This window comes from Nycticebus coucang, chromosome 11, assembly GCF_027406575.1.
Source record: "Nycticebus coucang isolate mNycCou1 chromosome 11, mNycCou1.pri, whole genome shotgun sequence".
Taxonomy (NCBI): domain Eukaryota; kingdom Metazoa; phylum Chordata; class Mammalia; order Primates; family Lorisidae; genus Nycticebus; species Nycticebus coucang.
The window spans coordinates 105151196-105175154 of NC_069790.1; the positions used below are offsets into that span (position 1 = coordinate 105151196).

Consider the following 23959-nt stretch of genomic DNA (forward strand, 5'->3'; position numbering starts at 1 on the left):
ATGTCCCGAGTATGACTCTTATACCAAAAGAGATTTCTGCCTGTGTTGGGGAAAACTTCCTGGAGTCTTGGTGAGCTTCAGAGGGGTAGCCAGCTAATCAGTGTCTCTTCCTAAGTAAATGTTGTTTCTGTCAACTAGTATTGCTGATGGGGATTCTTAGATCAGTAAAATAAGTTACAGTGAGAGACACATTGAACAGAAAGAGAGCTCTTTAATTGAGTTGAAATGAACATTTAAGATGAATTTACAGGTATGTTTTGTAAGAGCAATATTAATAGCTGACCCATGGGCCCTATAAAAGGATTTGAAACCTGTCGACTCTAAGTCACTAATCAAAGCCCATGGAGATATCAGTAATCAAAGGCTTATTCTGCCTGACATCCAGGGCAGAGGATTTCTCTGTGATGGTAGATAGGTTTTAAATGTCCATAGTTCAAAAAATACCTTCAAGTAGAACTAATTGGTAGTTTAAACCAAGAGCTCAGAAAACAACCTTTTGTAACACTTCTGTCACCATTCAGGTACGATTTATATTGTCATTTAATAGCATTCTTTTTTGTTTGGTTTTACTTTTTATTTACTCAACGTTTTCTTGAAAGATGCCCCCCAAAACATACATATACACTTTGTCCTAACTATGACAGAAGGAACTAATTACTATTATCAGCTTTCATGATTACTCAACAATTAAGAAACTCAGAGTGAAATCTAGGTCCCAGTAATACAACCTATGAGCGGATGTCACCGCCTCCATTCAGAGAATGGACTGTGTCCATGGGAGAGATAGGCATGGTATGTTTTCTTCTGCATCATGAATCACAGACTTCATGCTGAAGCATCTCTTTTCTTTTGACTGTGTTTAGGGGTATTGTCCAGTCAGAAGAAAAACTTGTCATCAGTGCTTCTTGGGCCAAAGATGATGACATCAGCAGACTCTTGAAATCGCTGCCAAACTGGATTAACATGGCTCAACCCAAACAGCTGAGGCCGAAGAGAGAGGAAGAGGAAGATTTCATAAGGTACACGGTCCATTTTCTAAGTTGTACTAAACACAGGGAGGAGAAACATCTGTTTAGCTAATCCTTTCTTACGTGAAATTTTGGGTAATTCTAAAAGTCAAGCAGCAATCCAGGTATAGTGGCTCACACCTGTAGTCCCAGCACTCTGGGAAACCGAGGTGGGTGGATTGCTTAAGGTCAGGAGTTCAAGACCAGCCTGATCAAAGCAAGACCCTATATCTACTAAAAATAGTAACACTAATTGGGTGTTGTGGTAGGCACCTGTAGTCCCAGCTATTCAGAATGCCGAAGCAACAGGATCGCTTGAGCCCAAGAGTTTGAGGTTGCTGTGAGCTATGATGCCAGCACTCTACTCAGGGCCACAGAGTGAGACTAAATAAATAAATAGTTGGGTTATAGCCTTCATGCGAAAGCTATAATTTAGCTTCATAGTAGGGCTGAGTACATTAGATCCTTTTTCTTCCATTCCTGAGATACTTTGCTAAGAAGAATATGTTCAAGCTCCATCCATGTAAACATGAAAAGAGGTAAAGTCGCCATCTTTCTTTAAGGCTGCATAATATTCCATGGTGTACATGTACCACAATTTAACTATAGAACAAGACTATGAGGAAAAGGCCAAGGAAGGGAAAGGGAGGGGGGAGGTTAGGGTGGAGGGAAGGTAATGGGTGGGGCCACACCTACAGTGCATCTTAGAATGGGTACAGGCGAAACTTACTAAAGGCAGAATACAAATGTCTACATACAATAACTAAGAAAATGCCATAAAGGCTACGTTGAACAGTTTGATGAGAATATTTTGGATTGTATATAAAACCAGCACATTGTACCCCTTGATTGCACTAATGTACACAGCTATGATTTAACAATAACAAAAAGGAAAATAAAATAAAAAAATAAAAATAAATAAAATTAAGCAGCAATTACAGGAACTCAGTAGAATCTGTTTTCATCCTGCCTTACCTCATTTCCTATGCAAGAATGCCTTGAGGTCAAAACTTTAAAAGGAAGGAATTTGTGCAATCAAATTTGGAGCAATGCTAAATTGGGTTAAAGTATATTTTAATATATAGGTCATTCTCCCCTCTTACGGGAAAAATACAATCATTCATTCATTCATTCATTAAAGCTGTGTGGACTCTAGTTAGAGTCATATCCTCCACACACGGCAATAAGATAGGTTCATGGCCATACAGTTTGTTATCATTGTTCTGAATGTGTCCTGCAGTGCTCAGAACTGTTAGTTGGACTTTCTGGAAAATGTAAATGTGCTTCCCCTGTGTGTTCCCACACACTGTATTATCTGTGATCATTTTCTACTTGTTTTGACAAAAGTAAAGTCTCTCTTTCAACTTGATCACTCACCATTTACTTTTGTACGGTTTACATTATTTACTTAGCTATGGCACTGTGGCCTGCGTTGGTGAAGCTACTCATTCCCCATCTCTGGCTCGCCACAGTAAACCTTTCATCTCTCATCATTCTAGAGCTGTGTAAAGTAGAAAAACAACTAATACTTTGTCAGGTTAAAATTAGGTTTATTCTCACTGTCTTTTGCTTATCCAAGTGACTGACTAAATGGCAAAAGTAAAATAAGGAGAAATGAAATAAAAACATTTTAAAGAAACAAAGAGCAGAAGAGTAATAAAAGAATTAACAGCCAACATTTCACTTTTAATTCATCACAGAACTGTGGGCTCATCTCTGTCAGAATGGGGATTGTAGGTAAATAACTTTGTTAGATTATTACTCACAAAGTTAACGATAGCCACACACTTTAGTGCTGAATTTTTAACCAACAATTTAGTATGAAAATTTTCTATTCTGTCATGTTGAACTTTTTTAAAGTCATGATACTCAAAGTCCATGTGTAATTTAACCTAAAGCCTTTCTGTATATATTTTTCTTCCTTATTATTTATAAGAAACTGATACAAGAAAACTATAAACATATTTTGTTTAATTAGTGAATTTTATTTGGGGGAAAGCAGCTTTAGAATTACAGAAAAATTGTGCAAAAAGTACAGAATATTCCCATAATCCTCTTATACCTCTTCCCCCCTATTTTTAACATCTCATATTACTGTAGTATATTTGTTATAATCAATGAGCTAATATTGATATATTACTAATAACTAAAGTCTATAGTTTACATTAAGGATCACTCTTTGTTTTCTGTATTCTATGGGGTTTGACAAGTTATATTTTGCACTTTTATAACCAACACCTGGGTCGAGAAACAGAGCATTAGCCAGAAGAATTAGAACGTAACAATGGAGCCTTCTTTTACTTCCTTCTAGTTGCTGTACTGCCTCTCTGAAAGTTACCCTGGTCTGACCTCTAACTCCATAGACTAGTTTAATCTATTTTGGGGTGTCATGTAAATTGAATGATACAGTTATATTTGAGGGCTACCCAGAAAGCATTCAGCCACGTATCATGTATAAGATATCCCAGAAGTCGCCATACAGGGGGAAAATGGGAAATTGTAGCTAAATGTATCTTTATTTACAAAATATTCTCTACATGTTAGCCACCTCTTTCTACACACATGAAATCTTCTCTCCCCCTCATGGCAAACACATATTTATCCTTTTGAGATCAATGAACAGTCCAGTGTATCTGCTGGACTTCATGAAGTAGCAATGAAAATGATTTTATGGTTGGTCCCCACAACATGTGGAACTGTATTAAAGGGCTGTGGCATTAGGAAGGTTGAGAACCACTGGTGTAGATGGTAACCTCCTTGCTATAGTGTAGAGAGTAAATTAATTGCTATAAAGTAGAGGGTAACCTCATTGCTACGAGTGATGGAGAGATTGGTTGATTAGAGCTCCTAATAGAAATAATCAAACTGACCTTAGGACAGAAGTCAGGCCATAAAGCTCTACTCTTTTATAGCATTACCCATCATGATTTCCCACTGCTAGAGGTCTGGGTGAACATATTTTATTTCTTCTCTTTAAGTTTGCTCTTTGACCATATCTATTAACCTTAATAGTTGTATCAGAAGCAATTTCTGTCCTTTCCGTCCTAAATTTGAAGGCAAAACAAATGATATTTCTTAATTTTTGTGTTGAGTTGTAATACACATGAAGTATAATCTTAAGTGTACAACTAAATTAAATGTTATGTGTGGATAATTATACCTTCCCAGATCAAAATGTAGAATTTTTCTAGCACCCCCAAAAGTCCTGCTCTCAAAGTAACCACTATCCTGATTTTTGTCACTGTAGTTTGCTTACCTTGAAATTTTATATAAATTTAATTGTAGTATCTGTTTTCTTTTACTAAACATTATGCTGAAGAGATTTGTCCATGTTTTTGCAGGTAGGTAGGGTTTTAAAACTTTTTATTTGCTTTAATAGAAGAAGAGTAATTTTTTAGGTCTGCTTTGTTTTATATGTGCTTGATTCCTCCCTCTTAACCTGTCACATTCTCCATCCTGTTTAAAAGTGGAAAGCAAAGGAGAGTAGGAGAGGCCACTCTTCACTGATACTCTACCGTGCTGGAGTTGACAGAGAGCTTCGATTTAGCATATTAGAGTGCCATAGAACATGGCAGGAGCCACAGAGACTGAAAAGTCACAATGCCCTCCTATAATTAGTTTTTGAAGCTCAAAGGGCTATTTGGCACACAGATGAATATAGAATCCAGTGCCCTTTGCATTGAATAAAGGTTATGTTCCCTTCATTACTAAATGAGACTCTTTTCTATTCTTGTTTTTTAGCTAAAAAATAAAATGTATTATCTTCAGGCTTAACTTTGAATAGAGGGGGGAAAAAATAGGTCAAGCCAGGGCTTTAATAGAAAAAAGAAAAATAGCAAATATCCTTTTATTCCCAAAGAAGCCAAAAGCAGGCTTTTTAGCCCATTGTCTTTGCACCTGTCATATATATGTATATATTTATCCTTTTGAGATCAACGAGCATCTGCTGATAAAAGTCAGTCCTGTTTTCTGGGGATGTAATTAAGGGAAAGGATAAGGTGTGATAGGAAATAAAGAAGACAGAGAGGGAGTTAGGAGGCCCTGTGTTTTAGAAAAACAGTCTTCAAAACCCTGTCACCTCCATTTCATTCAGGGCCCCTGAATTTCAAAGAATATAAATCATTTCTCTAGAGCTAGATTTGAAATTCTTCAACCAATAAAAGTCAGGCAACATGTAAAAATCTATAAATTAGTCTTGAACTCTAGTGGCCATAAAGACACATGGTAAGGAATTAAGTCTCTGGGTAGATTGTGTAACCTGTTTCAACAATCACAAGAAGAGTGGGCAGTGTCTGGCACCATATAGTTGCATTATGTTTTCAAGTATTATTGTTATTCCCGTTGAACAAGAGTAAGTTATTTATATTCTCTGCACCACAAAGCCACTAAATGACCAGGCTAGAATTTGAACCTAGATAATCTAACTTCCAGAGCTACCACGTTATGATCAACCAGCCTAAAAATAGGTCAGGGATTTGTGTTTTGGGACACTTGAGTTATTCTCTCATTTTCATTGAGCATCATAACCTTAACTGGTATTCCAACCATTTTCTGCTAATGTCACAGGCATTTATCATTAGGCGGTTTGACTCAAGATTTTATTTGTTGTCACTGGCATCTTCTGTGTTGTATTTAATGTATTATAACCTTGCAGGCTCTCTCCCTTCCAATAACACATGGTTATATTGGGGTGTAGGGGGGATGTATTGAATTTAAGTGCTTTAAAACTGCTTGTCTTATTTTCCTCTGAGTTACATGTTTGTCCAATAAAAGCAAAGGAAAAGAAGGAAATTACCATTGTTAAAAAGAAGACACATGGGGGATAAAATATAAAAATAACGTAACACAATTACATAGGTTTGGGATAGAGAGTTATGCTGTCCTCAATATGGAAAGGAGACCAAATGATATTTTTAGCTATTTTTAGTTCATGAGTTATTTAAAAAATAACTTCTTTGTTTTGTCTGGACAATCAAATGAGTGGTGTGCTTATTAAAACTGCTTTTTGTTTTATGAAATTGTGAAAGAATAGCAAAAATATATTTCCAAAAATATAGCAGACAGTTGATCATGTTATTTCTTAAGTTTTTATTTGGCACAAGTTATATATTAAATGTTTAATGAAAAGAGAGTCAGTATAAAAGCAGAAATCAGGTTTGCACTTTTATTTTCTTTCTGTGAAACTCTTATGACACACCGAAGACACTCAATAAATAATGAATGAAATGAATTTAAAAATTGGAATAAGACACTCTTGAAATGACAAGAATGAAATGTAAAGAATGGGTAGGACTCAATCGGAAGAAAATGCCTTCAATGAACTCCCTAAAAATTACACACAGAGTAACATATTCCCTTTGGAAGTTCCCAGACCTAAGTTCTAGTCCTCAGCACCTCTGTTAACTGGCTTGTTTTTGTTTTGCCTGTGGTAGGTCTTTGTACCTCTTCAATTCCTTCATTGAGTTAGACAATTAATTACAGGAGAACTGGAAATCGAGCAGAGATAGCAATGTATTTAGATATAGAAATAGTATGAACAAAATAGAGCATAAATGATTTTCAGAAAAGTTCTTGGAAATTCAGAAGTATAAGCCACAGCTGTTGAAAGGTTCAGGTAACTATGGCTGTTGAAGGATCTTTAGATAAATTTGAAAGAGCTAGTGCAAGAGGTGAGGCAGGAGAAAGGACTTTGGCTATCATGAAGGAAATGTGTGCTAGAATGGAGACATTTATTTCACTATCTCTGAATGCTTAATATGACTTTAAAAATGTAAGTATGAAAGGAAACATGTATCAGAAAAACATGAATATATTAAATAAGTACAAGAGTAGAAAATGATTTGCTAAAAAATTTTTTTTTCCTTCTTCAATCAAACAAGATGAAGGTCATAAATGGATACAGAACACTGCCAGGCAAGTCTAGATAAGAAACTGACTTAAATCTCAAAATTAAACAAAAAAGACAGGTCATTAACCGGGAACCAAGCTGCAAATATATCAATTAATGTTCAAGATGACTAAATTAGGCACTTTGTTATTACATCAAATGATCTTTTGTCAGCATAAGATTGGCAGTAAATGGAAAACAAACATCATTGTTAGTCTATTAGACAATTATTTAAGTATTATGATTACTCGTTAGTATCACTAAAAAGTCTTTCCTTTGTTTTCTACATTCTGTTTTTTGTTTAATCTCAGATTTTAGAATTAAACTTTTTTCATTTAGGCATGCATTTAATTCTTTTTTCTTTCATTTGGAGAAAATGCTGATAAAAGTCAGCATTAAAAAAAGAAAAAAATGTAATTCTAATATACTCCCACTCAGATCTTGAGTAAGTAAGACTGGTAATGGTCTTCTGTGCCATTGGGGTGGTGGGCAGGTGCCTTGAGCAAGCCTGGCTAGGTGGGCAGGAAGAGGTGTTCCTGAGACAAGGGTCAGCATCGGGACCACCCAGAACCACTGTGAAAAGGCTGGGTCTGGGGGAGTCTGTGCCCAGTTCCTTCTCTGCTCATGCTTTTCCTTCACTTCCCTACCCGTTCTTTCACCCTCCACCTACCCTTGTTCTGTCTCACTTATTTTGTTGTTCTCATGTATTTAAAAAAAAAAAAAAAATTCAGTGCTTTATTATCATGACCATCAATTTTTTCTTTTCAAATTTTTCTACGGAGCTATAATGTATGTACAATGAAATACACAGGTCTTAATTGTTGAGTTGCAGGAGTCTGGTCAGTTCCTGCACATGTGCAGTCTGCACTTTTGTCAGTATGTAGAACACTTCCCAGAAAGCTTTCTCCTGCCCCTTCCCCACTGGAGGCAGCCCTTGTTGTGATATCTTTACTATAGGTTCATTTTGCCTGTTGTGGAATTTTATGTTAACAGTATCATATATTACCTCTTTTGTGTCTGGCTTCTTTCACTCAGAATAATGTTTTGAAGTTTATATTCATTTATTTATTTCGGTACTTTATTTTGTTATTGAATTACAGTCTGTTGTATGGATATACCACAGTTTGTTTTTCCATTCTCCTGTTGGGCTTTCGAGTTGTTTCCGGTTTGGGTCCCTTATGAATAAAACTACTGTTAATGTTCTTGTAAAATCTTTTTGTCTTCATGTGCTTTTATTTGTTTTGGGCAAGCATGTAAAAGTGGACTCACTGGGTCACAGGGTAGCTACCTCTTTAACCTTATGTGAAACCACCAAGAGAGACCTCATTGCTTCACAACCTTATCAACATTTTGTTCTGCTTTCTGTTTACTGAAAGTTTTCTTAAGAGTAGAATGATCTCTTTTTAAAATGCTTGATAGAATTCAAGGGTGAAGCTAACTGTGAAGCTAGCTTTTTTGTTCTTTCTGAGAAGCTGTTTCTTGCAAATTCAATTTAGTCAATATATGTTTATATTGAATAAATATAGTCTATATGTCTAAAAGGCTATTTATGTTTTTCTTTTACTTACTGTGTCCATTTTGCAATTTGTTTATTTCAAGGAATTTGTTCATTTTCTCTATGTTGCTAAAGTAACTGACATAAAGTAGTTTTAAATATTCTTTTGTTATCTATTTAATATCTGTAGACTCTATTCTGATGTCCCTGACTTCATTTCTAATCTTGGTAATATATCACTTGGGCATTTCCTCAGGAGGTTAGAAATAAAGTTATCGTATCACTAAGCAATTCTGTTCCTAGGTATAATGCCCAAGAGAAACAGAAACAAACATTCACACAAAAACTTATGCCCAAATGTTCACAGAAGCATTATCATAAGAGCTAAAGGGTAGAATCTATCAACTGATAGTTTCCATCAACTGATAAATGAATAAATGTGGTATATCCAAACATTGGAATATTTTTTGATAATAAAAGAAATGAAATCTGCTACATGCTTGAACATGGATAAACCTTGAATACATGCTAGATGAAAAAAGCTAGTCACATACTGTGTGATTCCATGTATATTAATAGAAATCATGTCTGTATGTCCAGAATAGGGACATCTATAGAGGTAAAAAATAAATTAGTGTCTACCTATAGCAGTGGTTCTCAACCTTCCTAATGCCGTGGCCCTTTAATACAGTTCCTGTGGGTCACTACCCACAGGTTGAGAACTGCTGACCTAGACCGAGGGATTTAAGGTCAGGGTAAGTGGATGGATACATGTTTCTTTTTGGGTGATGAAAATTTCTAAAATTAATTGTGGTCATGATTGCATAACCCTGTGACTATATTAAAAACCATTGAACTATACATTTTAAATGGATGATTTTACAGTGTGTAAATTATCTCAACAAGCGGTTATTTTTTTAAAAATGCCAGTGCCTGAGCCCCACTCATAACCAGTTAAGTCAGAATTTCTGAAAGTGGAATTTAGCATCAGATATTTTATGCCTACTTCCCTATTCAAGCATTTAATGTATAGCCAGAGGAAGAACCTTTGGTTTAGACTAATTGTCAAGATCCTTCTCAATGCCAGAACACCAGAAATCTGTAAATCTAGTGCTTTGGGCCTAAATCTAGTGATTTAAAGGAGCAAGGAGAGGAGCTGGTTTCCTCCATCCCTCCCCTCCCCACATACCTTCATGACTTTAATGATTAAATTCTCTGACTGTCATCTCTGAGTAGAAACCCACCAATCCAAATTTCCTTGCAACTAAAAAAAAAATAAATGAACAGATATTATCTGAGCAGAGCCCAGGAGAAGGGAAGCTCCTGATGTTCTCCCTACTGATTACAGAGAACACCCTGAGGACCTTTCACACTTGTTCCCAGTTCTGCCTTCGGATGTTGCGGGACTACTCAGCCTCATCTAGCTAGTCCAAAGCATCACAAGTTTTTAAGAGGCAGAAGAAAACTTGGCAGAAAAGCAAAGGAAACATCCTTGATGGTCATCATTGAAGCAGGAGACAAACTTCTAGAAAGGAGCAATTACTGATTAAATCTGAAAAATAGCTATGCAGGTGCTGGTGTGAAATGAAAACTGTTGACTTAGTGATGCGCTTTAGCAGTTTCTAGGAGAAAAAATAATATTGTCATCAAGACAACTGGACAAATTTATTACTTCCTATTTATGAGGGTTGAGCTCGGATCATTATAGGAAAACAGTTTTTGAAAGCCTGATTAAAGGACCCATTAGAATGGTACTTACCCCCAACATTTGTGACACAGACAAATTAAACAGGTTTCAAAAGGGTTGAAGATTGAGCAGTTGTAAAAAGCAGAATTGGAAGTATCATTGTCACATCTCATAAGAATCAGTCGGTGTCATTAGGTTTCTAGGTAAGTGTCCATTTTATAACCTTCATCAGTTTAAGCGCTGCCAGATAATGGTTAAGAGATCTTTAATAGGTCACCTTAACATGAGTTAGGCTCAGTTTCTCTACTTGTACAACAGAACTAATTAATCTCTATAACAAAGAATTTAATCAATTCCCAGTAGTATTGAATGTAGTCAGACATCATTGTTAGGTCTTGTGTAAATCAAGGTCAAATATTTACCTCAGAGAGAATTTAATGCAGGAAATTGGTTACGCAGGTTAATGAGGATCTGAGCATCAAACTGGGTACATTAGGATACCCTTATATCAGCAATAGCAGGAAGCCCCCCCATATACACACCTCCACCTCCTTCACTGGTGTGCTGAAGGAGAGGGACACTTACTGGGGGACAGAAGCACCCAAAGGAAATTGGGGCACGGCAGGAGCGAAGACCATGGAGGAGATGCAGCCGTCATTGGAGACACACCGGAGATAGAAAGGGAACGGCTTCTCCTTTCCCTTTGCTCTTCAGTTCCCCCCAGGCCTTCGTTAGGGCCAAGCTAGGAGTGTGGAAAACAGCCTGCAGGGCTCAGGTCCCGCTTTCCTCAGTACAGATCTGAGCAAGGGAAACAGGAGAAATTGCATTTAGAGCAAGCAGCCTAGGACTTTTAGGATCCACCTCTGTTACTCTACAGAATGTCCCTAAAGTTACCATACATAGGGAAAAGGGAAACTATAGCTATTGTACCTTTATTTACAAAGTCTTCGTTGCAAAATTTTATTTTTTTTCAATTTTTTAAATTGAGTCTTTTGTACATAGATCATAAATACATTTGTGCCCATTTCAGTGTGTTGATTATTTGTACAAATTGGAGGGCTTACATCGTACTAATCAGCATAGCTTTCATCTCATTTACCCAATTATAGCATTAGGGCATTTGCCTTCTACACTTGATAGAACCAACTTGTATTTGCAATGTGCTCCATAGTTGTTATAGAATTTTAAAAGAGGTGGCCAACACAGAATATTTTGTAAATTTTTTTGTAATGAGTATTTTGTAAATTTCGCTGCAATTTCTCATTTTCTCTGTGGCTACTTTAGGGGTGACTTTTGGGACATCCTATCTATACATTCTCACCTTTATACCTATACCTTACACGTTCATGTTTTTGCTAACTACAAGACAACTCTTCATCATATGAGGTCATTCTCCCCCTCTCCCAACAAGGGAAACTCAAAATCTCCTCAGTCATTGTATTCATTTCATGTCTGGAATCTCGACAGTTCTCTTCTTCAGGTCAGAGGTGATGCCTCATGTCTGGTGACCTCTGAACTAAACTGGAACATGAGTCATGTCCAATGCGCCTCATGAATAATACTAGGGGAAATACTACTTCGTACCATTAAGATGGCTAATATTTTTATAAAAACAAAAACAAATAAAACAAATGCTGGCAAGGATGTGGAGAAATTAGAGCCTTTGTACGTTGTTTCTGGGAATGTACGATGGCATAGCCACCGTAGAAAACAATTTGGCAGCTCCTTATAAGGTTCAACAGAACTACCGTATGATTCAGCAGTGCATACCTAGGTATAGACCCCAAAGACTTGAAAACAAGGACTCCAACAGATACTTGCACAACCATGTTCATAGCAGTATTAAATATTAGTGGCAGAAGCCAAAAGATGGAAACAATCCAAATGTCCATCAGCAAATGAACGGTTAAACAATCTGTGGTATGTGCATACAATGGAATACTGTGAAGTATTACAAAGAATTGAAATTCTTATAACATGCCACAATAAGAATGAACCTCAAAATGAACCTGTATGCTAAGTGAAATGCACTGGATTCAAAAGGACGTTTATTTGAATGACTCCATTTATAAGAGGTATCCAGAGTAGGCGTATTCCTAGACACAGGGTAAAACAGTGGTTCCTGGAAACTAAGGGGAGAAGGAAATGGGACTTTACTGTTTTATGGACACAGAGTTTCTGTGTGGGATGGTGGAAAAATTCTAGAAACAGATGGTTGAACAACATTGTGAATGCACTCAATTCCACTACATTGTAAATTTAAAAATGGTTGATGTGGTAAATTTTGTCATGTATATTTTATCACAATATAAAAATAGTAGGGGAAGTGGGGAACAAAAATAAACCAGGGATTAAGATATGCATTAGATGCAAGGCTGCCTCAGACCTCCTTTCTGTAACTGATCACGGGGCAGCAGGTGGTATTTATCACTTCTGTGGTCCACCACCTATCCCGTGCCCTCCTCCAGCGTGCCAGCTGATCCGAGTGCTTTACCTGTTTGTGTCTAACCCGCCCTTTGTTCCTTACAGAGCTGATTCTCTGTGGTCCTGTCTTCCTTACACTGCTGTGGATGTGGAAATACTAAGAGGGGTCCCAGAGAACTCAACATGGTCCTGCCTATCCTCCTTGCATAGAAGCAACTTACTTTCTCCTGTGCAAATCAGATCACTCCCCTCAGGCATGGAAGTAACCCCTTTCTCTGCCTATTGTTTCAGTGGTGTGAGAACCCCCACACAGTCTGAGGACAACCTCTGGTTTCATTTAATGCAGTCACTGCTTCACTGCTGTTTCCTCTAGGAAAAAGTATTCTAGACTGCCTTAGCCCAATGTTTCAGGGCCAGGAGCAAAACCTCCATGAGTAGTTTTAATAATGAGAGGAGGGGACATTTCTACTTTTAATCTTTAGCTCCCAGACTCACATATATGTGCTTATTACTGGGAGGAAAATAGGGCTGGGAGACCACTATATATTGGTCTGTGGGTCAGAGCATTCCCGAACCCGGCTTGGTAAGTATCATCTCCCAAATGATGCCATAGCTAAATACTGCTTAGGCCAGTTCACCATCTTGTCAGATCAGCTCCTTCTGAATAATTGGGTGCATAGCAAGAGGGGGGAATTCCAGACCTGTGGGTCCTGCCTCACTAATTTTGCGGTAAAGTAAGTGTCTTGGTCAGGAACATAGTTGAGTGAAATACTGTGATTGTGAATAAGACCTTGAGTAAACCCTGCTGACAGTGGTGCTGGCAGAAATATTTCAGAAAAGGAAGACGGTTTCAAACCCAGAGTGCCAGTTACCATGTGAATACGACACTGCCCCTCCAACATGCAGGAAGTCTGGGTCAGTCACCTTGGCCATCTGAGCCAGTGCTGGCCTTTCCCCTACTCTGTTCTTTGTCGTAGACCTGCAGGCAACATTTCCTAGGCTCTTGGGGCAATTATTTCAGAGCTGGGCTCCACAAAGGTGGAAGATTTGGAGAATGGGACAGGGAGAGAAAAAGTGGGACCGAGTATGTATGTTATGTGATCATACAGCAAAACACAAATCTGCGAATCCATCACTTTAAAAGCGTTTATGATGTTTCTTCCGTAAGTGCTTTCAGTCTGCTGAAAATGCATAATTTTTCTGCCTTTCTTTCCATGGATAACAGAATTCCTTAAATACTAAATGGAGACAATTTGGGGCATCTTCAGCCAAATTTTGTTAGAAGAATTCTTGTCAGATAGACCTCTTTAAGGAGTATAATTGTGTGGTAAAATTAAGTTAATCTGTTTTAACACCCGTGGCAAAATTCTTTTAAATGAATTCTTATCCGATCAACCTCATTAAAGATGATAAATAACAGCATGGCAAAAATTAAGTTTAAGTCTTCAGTTTCGTCGGCTTCTGTGTGAGCACGTTGGCCAACTGTTTAAGAAGGCGGCTCCTCACATGGGGTTCAATACCCTGAACATACACATTCCGGGCTTCTGATTTCTGTTCCTGGCCATGTCAGATAATCTTTGGGCAATTACTGAGCAGCCGTTACTTCAGCTGAGTTTCTGTTACTTCCTCTTCTGATGACAGGGATTATTCTGCTGCCCACTCCACTCAGAAATGGGTGATGTCTTTCCCTGATCCGTCCTGTGGTCCCTATTGCCTCTGTAGCCACAATGTGTTTTCATGATAAACAGAAGATGAAGAGTATGTAACATTCAGATCTAGAACGAGCAAATAATACTGGTCTGGATGCCAGGTAGTAGACATTCCTGCAGCGACGCACTCTGCAGGGGACAGTGCCTGCGTCAGCAAGCTGGAGCCACAAGTCCACACCAGCCTTCAGGCCAGCAGCTCACTGCCTCCCCCTGGGGTGCAAGTAACTGCAATACCCATGTCCTCCAGTTTTCTCCTTTTTGTGGGATTTCCAGCTCTCCTCCCATCCACTTTGTAATTATCAAATTAAAAAGGAACCATGTTTTCTGGAGAAAATGTGGGAAGTCCAGAAAAGCACAAAGCCTGATCCAGTCACAATTCAATTAACATATTGGTATACAGATATCCAATCGTTGTTCATTTCATCTATTTGATTATTTTTTATTTAATATCGTCTGGTACATATATTCTAGTGTTGTGATTTAATCAACTATATATCATGGCTAAAAATAAGCTATAGCAAACATTTTTCTATGCTATATAATTTCTAATAATTTCATAGTTTTCTATGCTGGATATATTATAATTTAATAAATCAGAGGCTTTAGAAAGAAAATTGTAGTCAAGCAGCTAACGGCATCCTTTTACGGTTATCCTCAGACATGAAAACCTTCTACCAGCTCTTTGACACACGCAAATCCTGGCAGGAATGCTTTTTGGGTGGGACATGGTGATAGCTGTCAGTCTCTCATTCTGCACGTCATGGTTTCTGTGCTCTTTTCAGGTTGTGAGGGGGTGATTATGGATTCCTGTCAAATGAGATGTCTGCTCTGGGTTCAACACGGGGCAGTTCGTATTTCTCAGTCTATCGCTCTCCTGTCTGAGGAGGTTCAGCAAAGGGAAACAGGGTCAGCGTCTGGGACTGGAAGCGCAGCGCAGTCCTGTCCAGGGCCCAGCATCCCCACTCAGGCAGATCCAACTTCCACGTAAATGCATTTGTCCACGTAAATACATTTGTCTGGGTTGTCACTTGCCACCCAAGGTTACACCCAAATGCATAAAAATGCCTCCAAGCCTGGTTCTCAAAGCTGTTTGCCTCCCTTGTTGCTTCTTAACGACCCAGCATAGAGGCATTTTTCGTGTTGTATCTATCAAAAATGACTAAGGGGTTGGAAGAGTTGATATACAAGGGCAGATTAAGAAAACTGAATATTTACAACCTACCTGAAAGACAGCCAGGGGAAAATATTATAAATGTCTTCTCGGCTCAAACCATGGAGGAGACCTTGTTTTGCTTTTCCCAGTAACAGATTTTCAGTGATGTCTAAATTCAGAGAAAGTTTTCTGAGGATGACATCACGTATGCTAATTAGATAATTGTGTCAGTTAGAAATTGCATTTAGCAGTTAGTAACAGCAACTTGAACTAGCAGTGGCTTATCCAAGTAGGGTTTGAGTATCTCTGCTATGACATGAGGCCCAGAAGCATACTGTCTGGGACCGCATCGCAGCTCTGTGAAGATGTCAGTGCACCAGAGCCCCTGTGTCTCTGGGCTCCATTATTCTCAGCTCGGGCTTCCATACTCAAGGCCACTAGATGTTTGAGAAGCGCTACTACAGCCTCAGTTGCCACGGCTCATTCCAAACAGGAAGGGCAAAAGAGGGCCCTGCCGAATGAGCTTGCTTGGGAGAGGTTTCTGGAAGCCCATCTACAGATTTCAGTTTACATTTCACTGACCACCACATACACAGGAGGTGCAGGGAAATTTAGCGGGGTTTTTTGTTTTGTTTCATTTTAAGTTGGGCACATTGCTGACCCCCCAAATATCAGGGTCTTTGTACCAAGAAACCACGGGATAATGGATATTAGGTAGGCAACCTGTGATTTATATAGTAACTTAGGTCTTGAAGATTCTGATAAAAGTCTGGACCATGTGAGACAGTGGCTTGCGCTTTGGTGTTACCAAGTTCCATTTGTAAAACTAGCCCTTGAGACCTAATTTATTTCCTCCTGCTCATTCTAATGTATTTAAATTTATTCATCATCACATGCCCTGTGTTCATGCTAAGTAAACTGGTTTTCTCAGAATAATAACCCCAGCGTATTAGCTTTTACCCAGTTTCACACACTGTCATGCAATTAAAAGCATCACCTGAATGATGTGCTTCAAATAAGGTGGGAGGGGGTTGATACAGATGGACGAAATAATAAGACTGCTTATGAGTTGCTAATAGTTGCAGCTGGAAGAGAGATATGTGGGGGTTTGTTAGACTCCTCCCTCTCCTTTTCAATTGTTGAAATTTTCCCATTAAAAAGTTTTTTAAATCATCTGTTCTAAACCCTCTGCACCTTACATTACTTTATGTAAGGTCCGTACTGTTCCCCCTAGGTAGCGTATGCAGTGTTTCGGGAAGTTCAGCAGCATCACACCACAAGTTAGTTGGCAATTCAGGATTCAAACCCAGGTCTATCTGACTTCGAAGCCTGTGCTCCAACGCTTGCTGCCCAAGGAAAGCACGCTTCTCAGACAAGCAATCCTGGGCACTACCTGGAAACTAGTTACAAATGCAGGATTTTTGGACCCCATCCCTTTCTAAGACCTTTTATAAGACCCCGAGACTGGTATGCACACCCAAGTTCCATGTGCTAGTCCAGGGCTCTGTAGCCACAACCTACCCAAACCAGTCAATTCATTTTGGCTTTTCCTTCAAAAAAGATAACCCTCTGTTGACATAAGAAGGCTAATCATGAGTCATTTCTTAGTAGCATAAACATTTTCAATAAGGATTTAATTACAACAATCATTTCTTTCAACATGGAGCATCTGTTATGTTGGACACTAATGTCTCTGTGTCAACTAAGCATCTTTCTGATGTGTCAACTCTTATTAATTTCTGCATGCTTGAGACTTCATATGGCTTATTCTACTTAAATAAAGCCCTTGGTGTTTCTCACTTAAGGTGTTTTGAGTTTTAAAAGCCTCAGGGCTTAAAGAAAACTCTCCAAGTGCCTGTTCCAACCTCTTCCAGCATCAGCTCTGCTTATCCACCTATGTGTAACTTTCCTGGAAATACATGATGTTTTTCCCTAACATTCTCAGTCATCTTTTCTCATTTTGGCTCTCTTTATTTTCTCATTTTGGCTCTCTTTATTTTTCTTTTTAAAAGAAAGAGAGCTACGGAAATAAGGCAGCCTTCCCTTGCCAATCACGTGTCATATAGGCAGAACAGTTAATGTTCTGAGCCTCCATGTCTCCGTCTCTGCAGTAGCTGTGCCCTGTTGTCTCAGGGTCCCATCCAGCTCCTTCTTTCGCAACCCCAGGGAATTTGATTTTTCAACCCCAAAAAAAAAAACCATTTCGAGCTCTGTATGGAACCCACACGATTATATTTTTCCAGTCAGTAAAAGGATCCCAGCATTGATTTTTATTGATTTCTGTTTCTGGATGCTGAGTGCCTTAATGCTTATAGATCACTTGCTCTAAACAAGGAAATGAATGAATGAATAACCAAGCCTCTGCTGACCATCTCAGCCGTAGCCTGTTTCTTTAAAGAGGCTAACTCCTCTTTGCTTTTGAACATTTTAAAATAGTGTGTTTTCCAGCTGCTAGATTAACCTTATTTTATTTTTATCACAATAAACTTCAAACCATTCACGTGTTTAATAACACACTAAACTGATCATCAACTTCCATAGCAGGAGAAAAGGCAAGGGAAAAAGCCAACAAGAGTGCAGCATGAAGGCTGTCCCCAGCGACTGTCACTGTTACCGTCAGGCTCATGCTGGTTCTGGTTGAAGATACAACTTATTGCTTCTTCTAAGAATTTTTTGCTCCCACCAGAATAAGTCATGCAGGCATGTGAATAGTTTTCTCACCAGATTAAACCTAGGAAAAAGAACCTGCTCTAAAGTAGGGATGAAATCGGTCCTGGTGCTAGCTAGGTGTTCCTTAGGAAGTGTTACCCAGTCCTGCATTTCCCATGCTATACGCTGAATGTGTTTATGATTTGTTTTCCAGGGCAGCCTTTGGCAAGGAGTCTGAAGTTCTTATTGGGAACCTGGGTGATAAGTTAATCCCTCCACAAGACATCCTCTGCGACGTCAGTGACCTCAAAGCTTTGGCCAACATGCATGAAAGCCTGGAATGGTTGGCAGCTCGAACCAAGTCCGCTTTCTCCAATCTTTCTGCATCTCAGAGTGAGTAAGGGCAGCCATTGTGGGGACAATTGAGTGATTTCATCTGAATCGTGAGTGTGCATACCTCTCACCCCATGGGTGCATGTCCCAAACTCTCAGGAGATCCACATTAGAATTCTGTTTGTGTTGTGCTCTCCTACTTTGTAATTCTGGGAAAGGAACTAATCTCAGTTTCCCTGTTTGGGGTGTGGGACGCCAAGAAAGGCCATGTTAATACGCTTGATATTTAACCTTAGAAACATAAAACCATGTCAGATTGAACCTCTGTGTAGGTTCAAAGAGAAATACCTTTTGTTAGGCAGAAACTGTCTCAGAGCTCAGGGCTCAGCATAGCTTATGTTCTCATTGTAACTTGATATAAAGCTAACCTTTGTATTAGAGTCACAGAAATGATTAAGGTGCTGGAAAATAGAGACAACGAGGACAGCAATTATCCTGGAGAAGAGATGGCCGAGAGATAACAATTACAGATGGCAAGGAAATTAAGGAACAGAATATAAAATAAGAAAGGAAAACCTTTCTACCAAGGGTAACGACTCAGAGAAAAATAGTTTGAAAACTTTGGACACATAAATTTTAATAACTATAAAATAACTCCCTAAAGCATGACTTTAGGAGTATGTGTAGCAATTAAAATAGAGGCAAAGAAGAAAGGATGTGAAGAAAGAATAAAGGAAAAGAGAGATTTAGATGTATGAATGGAGGGATGGAAACAAGAAAGAAAAAGCAAAAGATGAAGAAGAAGCCGTATCAGTTCTGAATTTCCTATTAGGGTTAACTGTTAGACAATTACGAGAAAGAAAGCACATCATTTGGACTGTGAACTTCAGAGTGCATTATTTATTATCACTGTTACTTGGAAATGTATTATTACTTGACTAACCATATTTCCAGCCTGAAGAAGGAAAAAGTGTGGATGGATTCACAGGAGTAAATTATTCCCTGAAAACAGGCCCCATAGCAAGAGTCTAAGTGTTTCCTTGGATGCTCACTATGCTCGGACACATGTGGTCTCACAATGACTGTGTTGCTTTCCCTAGGACCAATGGGAAGTAAAAACCAGAGGAGTGGGCTTCAGAGGGAGATCAGATAATCTGCTTTAGGAATCTTTTAAATATGTTCCTATTTATTTACACCTTTATTTTTATACCTTTTATTTAAAATATTTTTATCTGATGATGAAATTATACATGTTTATTTTCAGAACTCTATAAGAATAGAAAATGTACCCACCAATTAAGGATAGTTTGGGCACAGTACTGCATTCGAGCAGATTCTGAGTAAGTAGGTATCCTTAAAAGACCCCTTCATGTTTCTAATCCCATAAAATCAAGGCAATTCTTTTATAAGCAGTAGTTTAATTTATCCATTTTATCTCCCACTCTGCTGCCTCCTCCACCCCCCCCAAAAAAAAAAAAAGTCAGAAGGAGCTAATTTTCTCTTTGCTAATTGCAAAATGAATAGCTCTGAAAAGGGACCAGAGCCCTCTTTTCCTGGTTTTCTTCTGACTTTTACAAATGCATGAGTGATGTTTAGAAGGGGCCCTCTTGTTTGGTGGCACCCCAGTGTCTAATATGAAGTGTTTATGAATGCAGTGTCTTACTTCTAATGACACAAAATCTAGGTTTCTATTCTGTCCATTCTAAAAGGGCTGCACAATATAGTACATGACCCCTGTAGCAAGCCGCTGAGCGGGACACACAGGCTCACCTGTTTTCCAAAGGAGAAAGATGCACTCCGTATTATGCTTAACTTCCTAATTGCCCAATTTAGCTGTTGTGTTCATGTCACTACCCAGTACAGTTGATGCCTAATTTATGTCTTTAATCATCTTTCGCATTCTGACAAAGATCTCTTCTACCACACCCATTAATACTTTGTCTCATGTGCTCAGTTCCATTTTATAACATAAGTTGTACCCTCTCAGTTCCTTTCAGGGTGATTATTCCACCCAGTGAGTAATTTAAGTGATTGTCAGCATTTTGACAATCAGTGCAAAACCCAGGTGAAGTGTAATCACTACTTACAGTGTCTTTGCTAAAACAAAGCATCAAGCAAACTGGTTTCTGCTGCTAACAGGCCCCGCTCTCCTAGTCTTTCTGGCTCTTTGAATTTCCAGGAGAGATGCCCATGGATGTTTATAATTTGAACAAAGTAGGGGATTCTCTGATAATGGGTTACTTTATGCTCCATGTCATTGCGACTCTAGAAAGGGAATAAGGGACAGATCTTTATTATCTTCTGAAAAGTGGCTGGCGCCTGTGGCTCAAAGGAGTAGGGTGCTGGCCCCATATGCCAGAGGTGGCGGGTTCAAGCCCAGCCCTGGCCAAAAACTATCTTCTGAAAAGTGAACCAAATGATTACCACAACAAAAGTGTTTCCAAATCTAGAGATTGGATAGCATAAAAAAAATGCTTTGTGGGATGGGAAGAAATTAAGATAAGAAGATTTTAGGTTGATTTCTTGTTCTACATCCTATTAACTGTTTGGTATGGTAAATGTCATGTTGTATTAAACTTAAAAACCTATTAATGTCATGGAGTGGCAGAGGTTTGCAGAAAATCGTTTTCATAGTAAAATATCTCTTTAGACAGTAGAGCAGGCTTCTCAACCACCTGAAACATTTTGTGTTATCCGGAGGAAAATATTGCATTTTACTGGCAGGGCGTAGTTGGCCAGACATTGTCCAGGAGATTAGAATTGATGATTTTTTCAAAGGTAATTTTCCCATCTCTTTTAGTATTTGTCTAATTGTTACTTTAGCACCTTACACAAAAAATGGTCTACTCAGCTCTTCTAGCTCGCACTACACCATAGGTACTACTCTTACTTTTGTCCTACCACAGTCTGTGGTTCCTGTTCCATCTCTTCTGATATTCTCTCCCTCAACCTTCCTTCCACCTGTTCTACTTAAGATTCTTTTAGTTGAAAGTCACAGACTTTTAAAGGAAAAAGAATACATTGACTCCTAAAACTGATAAGCCAAAGGGCTTCAGGAGAGGCTAGATCCAGAGGTTCACAAGCTGTTCTAGGTCACAGATGTGTTTATGCACCTGCTTCCCTGTCTTTCCCCCCTCTCTACCCCAGTCTCACTCTCCCACTCCTACCTCTAGAAGAGGTCAGGACTTAAGGACCTGCTGTAACAGACGTGCTCTCAGTGCGAGGAAGTTGAGCAGGATCGTATTTAGCACTGGGCATTCAGAATCCAAGTCTAGACATATATTCCCTATTGACCACAATTTCAACCTGGCAGCAAAGGTACGAAACACCTGCTTTTTGTATTACCTCCTGTTTGTAAGAATCTTTTTTTTTTTTTTTTTGTAGGGACAGAGTCTCACTTTATGGCCCTCGGTGGAGTGCCGTGGCCTCACACAGCTCACAGCAATCTCCAACTCCTGGGCTTAAGGGATTCTCTTGCCTCAGGCTCCCGAGTAGCTGGGACTACAGGCGCCCGCCACAACACCCGGCTATTTTTTGGTTGCAGTTTGGCCGGGGCCGGGTTTGAACCCGCCACCCTCGGTATATGGGGCCGGCGCCCTACCGACTGAGCCACAGGCGCCGCCCTGTTTGTAAGAATCTTTATTTATAAAGACTCTGAAATTTTTATGCTCAAGAAAATTCTCAGAACAAAATATGACCTACCTAAAACTTGTTAGATTATATTCTGCCTTTAACATGAATGACTTTCTTTTTTATCTCACCCTTTTGTTTTAAGGAAGGTTTGTTTTTAAAAATAAGACTATATAGAACAGGAAGGAAGTTGAAGGGCTTATTTTGTCTGCTCTGCTTCCTTAGGGAGGCACTTCTCTCTTTCTTGGATTCTGGAAAAACCTCTAGGATTAGAGATTCTGCAACTCCCTTGATTATATATTCGGCTCCTTACTCCCATCCAGGAAGCCATCTCTTTTTTTTTTTTTTTTTTCCTATTAAAGCCCCCATGCATCAGTATAAACCTCTTTCTTCTTTTGCACTCTCTTTGGAAATTAAATGGTTACTGTTTTCTCCATAAAATACTTTATCTGAAAACATTTTCCTAGACCTATACCTTTCCATTTCTGGATTTTAAAGTTTTTTGTCCCTAAAAATCCCAGTCTCTGAGTCAGGGGCACCTGAATCTAGTAGGATTAGGAGGCCAGATCAGGCCCGAGTGCACTGTCTTACATGAGGATTTGGCCCTTGGCTTTTGTGAATGTGGGCCTTGGAGGAGGTGTTTTTGACACTGGGCATATCCACCCGCAGGTCACGTAGTTCCCATTCTGACACGGGGTGAATCAACCCTCAGCTCACTCAGTTCCCATTGCTAAAGTTCCTGCTTAGCCCACGTAAGTGAATAATGAAAAATGGGAGTTATACCCTAGTCTTTTACAGTCTGAGCAAACACAAAATTATACATTCCTCTAATCTCTTATGCAGCTAAATCTCATAATTTTGCTTACTGGAATTGATTTTGGAATTGCAGCATTAGTTATATAATTATTTATATACTTTTTTCCCTATTATTGCTAGAGATCTTGGAAATCATCTGATCTAACTCAAGTTATTTTACACATGAGGAAATTAAGGCCTCAGAGTGATGATTATACTTCATGTCTGGGCCAAACTGGGATAGAGCAAGTCTTCAAATTCCCAGTTTAATTTTTTTCTACTACTTTGGTTAGAGCCACTAGCTAGACCTTACAAGCCATATTTATACAAAACCATTCCAGTAGGGTGGTCATATTTTATTTTGATAGAAGCACGTTAATGCTAATGTTGACCCTTGATTATTTCTGATCATTTTCTTGTGCATAAACAGAAGTTCTGTGCTTTAAATCTATAGGATTATGGCACGTTGAATTTCATCTTAGTTGCAGTAAAACATTTCACTAATTTGTCACTCTCTATTTTAGTTCTATAAGTATTTTTTAAGTTAAAAACTCCATCTGTCTTGTTATCATGCTATGTGTTATGTTCTAGATATTGTAATGTCATTTACAGTAGCCATTAGCTTTGTGTGGTTATTTAAATTTCAATTAATTAAAATTAAGAATTTCCTTCCTCTGTCATACTCCCCACATCTCAAATGCTCAGTGGCATTGCAGGTACTGAATGTGTCTATCATCACAGAAAGTTCTGCTGGGCAATCACATAGGTCATTAATAAAGTTTTAAAATAATGTCAGCCCCCAAGAATAGAGACCAGGTATGGAACAGAATAGAGAACCCAGAGATGAACCCAGCTACCTATCGCCACCTGATCTTTGAGAAACAAAACTAAAACCTACACTGGGGAAAAAAATCCCTATTTAATGAATGGTGCTGAGAGAACTGATTAGCCACATGTAGAAGACTGAAATCGGATCTGTACCTCTCACCAGTGACAAAAACTAACTCTCATTGGATAAAAGATTAACATTTAAGATATGACACAATAAAAATTCTAGAAGAAAGTATCAGGAAAACTCTTGACAAAATTGGCCTGGGAAAAGATTTTATGAAGAAGACCCCTCAGCAATTGCAGCAACACTAAAAATAACTAAATTGGACATGATCGAGCTAAAAAGCTTCTGCACAGCA

General features: G+C 38.7%; 1 protein-coding gene across 1 annotated transcript in view; it reads left to right on the top strand.

The window, feature by feature from the left end:
• The window catches only part of EXOC4 (exocyst complex component 4), an 849353-nt gene that overhangs the window by 692033 nt on the left and 133361 nt on the right, over positions 1-23959 (top strand). Inside the window, exons 13-14 of the mRNA XM_053608803.1 lie at positions 864-1019; positions 18226-18404. Coding sequence (XP_053464778.1) covers positions 864-1019; positions 18226-18404 — 335 coding nt within the window. The remainder of the gene's footprint in view (positions 1-863; positions 1020-18225; positions 18405-23959) is intronic.